At 37.1% G+C, this 5,186-nt stretch overlaps 1 protein-coding gene across 1 annotated transcript in view; it reads right to left on the bottom strand.

Annotated features, from left to right (window-relative positions):
- Positions 1–5,186, bottom strand: part of FAM13B (family with sequence similarity 13 member B) — a 97,818-nt gene that overhangs the window by 74,720 nt on the left and 17,912 nt on the right. Inside the window, exons 2-4 of the mRNA XM_023514687.1 lie at positions 2,628–2,794; positions 1,048–1,239; positions 402–614 (exon numbers count right to left, since the gene is read on the bottom strand). Coding sequence (XP_023370455.1) covers positions 402–614; positions 1,048–1,204 — 370 coding nt within the window. The 5' untranslated portion in view covers positions 1,205–1,239; positions 2,628–2,794. The remainder of the gene's footprint in view (positions 1–401; positions 615–1,047; positions 1,240–2,627; positions 2,795–5,186) is intronic.

Genomic DNA, 5,186 nt, shown 5'->3' with positions numbered 1-5,186 from the left:
AAAAAAAAAAAAAAAAAGTTCTATGTAATTAAATCAAGGATAAGCACCCTATAGTAGTATTCCACACTAAGCAATACCTCTTATTATTGTGAGACATTGTGTCACCATACACATTACTTATCTTTCTTCTTTCCTTTTTACTTGCTACCTTTCTGCTGCTTGTTCTCATTTTCTCTCTTTTCTCCTGCTCACCCTGCTTCTTAGGCTAGTAAGACCAATCATAAAAGGTAAACAGTACCATAGGGATCCATGAAGTTGCCATTTCCTTAACTAGACCATATTGACCAAAAGAAAATAAGAAATTCATCTCTGAAATACTATACTTACTGTTCATGTCAAGATTTCTAAAAGGTAAAGACTCCAAAACTAAAAGGACTGATTGATGAGAATCAAATTGTTACCTTGAGAAAGCTGCATCAAATGAATATGCAAACTGCCAGGAATAACAGGTTCAGGAAGTTCTTGAAGGAAAAACCTAAGAAGACTAATAGCTGAGGGAACATCTGCTTCCTTAACCAAATCCACCTCTTCTCCGCTGTCGTATCTCTGCCGAAGCCACTCCACTGTCTCAGCATTTCCATTGACTTGAAAAAGTCCTTGTTGCTCCAGACCTCCTACATTAGTTCAAGGCAAATATTAAATAAGCTGCAACTGCAACTACTTGGCCACATATATTCATTCTCCAATCAACTTAATACTCATACTTCTGGAAAGCCTTTTTTGGCTCCCCTGATTTGTCTAAAAACCTTCAAATTACACATCTAAAAACACACAATCTCTGTCCTGAGGGATATTCTATTTTATCCCACCCCTTACATCCATTAAAAATATTCCTATCACCCCCACTAAAAATGTTCTAGGTTGGGCAACTGTCATATGAATTTAAGTAAAAAACACACTAAGACATTAAAAATAATTTCTATTGTTTTTCCTGTTTTGGACTTTCCAAACTTAAAAAAAAAAAAAAATTTAAAAATCCAAGGTCAAAAAGAGATAAATTGTGTTTACTAAAACAAAAGCTAGCCCTCAAAGTAAGGAAATGTATACCATGTTCCTCAATATAGTCCACAACGTGGCGGACTATGAATGGAACCTCATTGTCTGGATGTCCTCCCTGCTGCAGCTCATCAAGTGGAATTCCAAATATTTTGTTAGCAAGAACGGAGTTGCAGTTACTCAAGGAAGGGGAGGAGCTCTTCCTCATATCTTTTTTGCAGCCAGAAATCAAAGCTGTCTTTTCTGCCAAATGAAAGACAAAAAAAAAAAAGACTATAATGATTAACAGGTGGCAATATGACTAAATACATTAAAGAAAAATGCTTTACACCTGAATGTACTCTCATCTATTTAAGTATGTTCCAGTTATCAGACCCACAGTGTGTTCTACAAATAAAGCTCAACATAATTATGTAGGCATTTTCTCTACTATGAGTTAGTTCTGAATGCTCCTTTTACTACTGCATATTTATCTATGGAAAAACTGATCATCCAAAATTTAGCAAAAGGCATTAACATCCCAAAGACAAATTGAGGGGGCAAATATAGCTCCAACAGGACCTTTACTAACAAAGCTTATTACGACACAGGTAACAACAACAAAAAAAAACAGACCAAATCCATCCCTCAACTCTATATGAAGCTCATGTAACCCCTCAATTCATAAGCCCAAGCAGGAGAGAATAATTTTTTATAAACTGGTAGGCTAATAATCACCTTTTTTTTTTTGGCCGGGGCTGGGTTTGAACCCGCCACCTCCAGTATTCGGGGATGGCGCCCTACTCCTTTGAGCCACAGGCACCACCCTCTAATAATCACTTTTATAAGTGATGATCTAATAAGAACAAGAGTAATCGGGCAATTATGTCTATATGTCAGAGCAGCTGTAAAACACATTTATAGAAAAAAGAAATTTTTCAGTTTGGGGTACAATATTCAATGAGAAAAGTCCTTTTATCAACACTACTGTCTCAAAATTACTCAGAAGAAAAATATCCACAGCCATCTAGTTCAGAAGAAATAGTTATTTGTTTTAGCTTTGTAGGAATTGTGATCAGTAAAGCAGTGGAAGAAAACAATGCCTCAGATGGCCAATTCCAATATCTGACACATCAGAGAACAAATAATCTCAAAACAAATTCATTTTCTAAAATAAACATTACTTTACGTAGGAAAAGAATATTTCCAAAAGAAAGAAAAGCTTTTCTCAGAAGTTGATAATGAACAAAATGACACCAACTCATCTTTTTCATCACCCCCGAGAACACTTCCTTTCTTACTGCAAGAGAAAAATAACAAAATCACAAAGATAAATCTACCCCAAATTCTAAAGTTAACAAAAATAAGGTCCATTGGATCAACTGTATACCCACTAAATCAAGAAACTGTCACAACATGACTAGGAAACAATTTAGCCAACTTAAAAGAACAGTAGAAATTAACATACGGACGGCAAAATGCCATAAGTTTGCATAAGTCCTAGACAAGCAATATTCATTCTACAACACATCTGGTGCCAGCTATGAACTACAAAACTTCAAGTTAATGATCATATAGCAAATACAGGGAGAAAATTCCAAAATTTATGTGGATTTTTAGAGCATGGGATAGTTACCATTCTGAAAACTTACCTCTGAGTACTTAAACACCTAAGTTTAAAAAATGGCTTCTGCACCAGCTACCCTCACTGAGCAAGCATTCTTTTGTCATTTATGGCTGTTTGAGATTATGGCAGAAGATCAGCCTGTAGTTCCTCATTGAAGAAACGCAGAACTCGATCAGTACTTCAGCAGTTAATCTAGAAGAAAAAAACAACAATTTCAATTTCCCACATTTTGTGAGAAGAAACTTAGAAGAAGCAGTAAAGGCGGGGGGAGGGGGGAACAGCAGCAGCAGTAAGGGGTTATCTCTACAGAAAGGTATTTTTCTGCCTGAAAAAATCACCTAGTTAAAAGCAAAATCTTATAAATTGCAAAGGACAATCCTTGACAGCACACATCTTCAAGGATCACACCATTCAAATAATCCATTTTCCTCAATGGACTCCTCATTTGCTCACACACCCTACCCTACCTCATTCCTTCCTCACCTACTGAGAACTAAACATGGAAGTATTTTCAGAAGATCAAGGAAGTGAAGATGGAATTTAAATTTGGAACTGCACTTACTACTTTATTTATATGTAACATACTGGTTGTCTGAACTTTCTGATTTGGTGGAGGAAAAGCACAAGTTGGGAAAGAGCAGAAAGAAAGAACAGAATGAGAAATGCTTAGATTCAAGTATCAACTATCATTTTGTAAACATGTGATCTGAACAACTTCCATGTCTCTGAGCCTAAGTATAGTAATATAAAATAAAATCTATATAGCTAGTAACTATGATAACATATGAATGTAGTACACAGAGAACTAGTCTCCTCTCTCTTCTATGCACAATGCTAAAAGAGAAGCAAATAGGCTGGGGAGGGAAGGAAAAACCTGTTTGGTAATGTGTTTAATATTTGGTCTCATTATCCTCTGTGAATTCTAGTAATCTATTAAAAATAAAAAAATTTTTTTGAGGCTCAGCACCTGTGGCTCAAGCAGCTAAGGCACCAGCCACATATACCTGAGCTGGCGGGTTTAAATCCAGCCCAGGCCCGCCAAACAACAATATTGGCTGCAACCAAAAAATAGCCAGGTGTTGTGGTGGGTACCTGTAGTCCCAGCTACTTGGGAGGCAGAGGCAGGAGAATCGCTTGAGCCCTGGAGTTGGGGGTAGCTGTGAGCTGTGATGCCATAGCACTCTACCCAGGGGGACAGCTTTAGGCTATCTAAAAAAAAAAAAAAAAAATTTTGAGACAAGAGTCTTACTCCGTCACCTGGGATAGAGTATAGTGGCATCATCATAGCTCACTGCAACCTCAAACTACTGAACTCAAATGATCCTCCTGCCTCAGCCTCCCAACTAACTGGGGCTATAGGCACCCAACACCACACTTGGCTAATTTTTTTTTTTTAATTTTTAGTAGAGACAGAGTCTCACTCTTGCTCAGGCTGGTCTTTAACTCCAGACCTCAAGCAATCTTCCAGCATCAGCCTCCCAGCGTGCTAGGATTACAGGAATGAGCTAGCTATCCTAGCCAAAAACTCATTAATTTAATAAGTAAACTACACGGCAGCATTCTCCCCCCAAGAAGTTTTAAGCAAGCAGAAAAATGCTATTATTCAGTGTGGATTTTTTAAAAGCCTCCGTAGTATAACATATACCTCCAGGAGGAACACTAAAAACTAAAGAGAAAGAAAACCACATTCCCACACAAATCTTTCAGTAGATACTTATAAAATATACTGACTTCAAAGGTAGATTAAAGATCCTTTAGAGGGGTTAACTTCAGATATATTTAATAAAAGTCGGGTTGCTATGTTCACATTGTCAGGTTCATTAAAAAAAGTCAGACTGATATACCCTCACAAAATAAAGGGGAATACACTTGATATACAGTAAATGAAGACTCATTAGAAGAGTCTGTCAGATGCAAGTACTATACATCACTAAAATGGCTACCCAGTGCTTAGGTTGCCTTGTCAATGAAACCAGAAACTTGCTATCTCATAGCCTCTACCATTCCCAACCTGAAAGTACATTTTTCCTAAGGCAAGTCTGAGTGGGACTCTATGAAATCATCAATAAAATGCATCCTCACCACTACTTAAAAAAAAAAAAAAAAAAAAAACAGATGGTGAATATGATGTGAAAAAAGCAGCAACTAACATTAAACAAACAGTTATGCACCAACATTTCTATGTACTTTACATGTATTGAGAAGAGATTATAATGCTTATTTTAATTAGACATCATAGAGAAACTCACCAATTTACCCATAGTCATCCAGATAACAGATGTCAGAGGCAGAATTTGAAACCAGAGAATGTGACCCCCAAAGTCCTTGCTCTTAATCACTATACTATCTTTCCACATTAAATTCTTACCCTATATAGTACACAGTGTCCCAAAAGTCACTATACATAGGCAAGATGGGAAATTGTAGCTCAGTGTACCTTTATTGACAAAGTATTAATTAAAAACTTTTATGAAATGGGTGGCACCTGTGGCTCAATGGGCAGGGCACCAGCTTCATATACCAAGGGTGGCGGGTTCAAACCCGGCCCCGGCCAAACTGCAAGAAAAAAATAGCCAGGCTTTTT

This window comes from Otolemur garnettii, unplaced genomic scaffold (assembly GCF_000181295.1).
Source record: "Otolemur garnettii isolate 467f Iridium unplaced genomic scaffold, OtoGar3 scaffold00003, whole genome shotgun sequence".
Lineage (NCBI taxonomy): Eukaryota > Metazoa > Chordata > Mammalia > Primates > Galagidae > Otolemur > Otolemur garnettii.
This window is presented reverse-complemented; position numbering and strand designations above follow the sequence as displayed.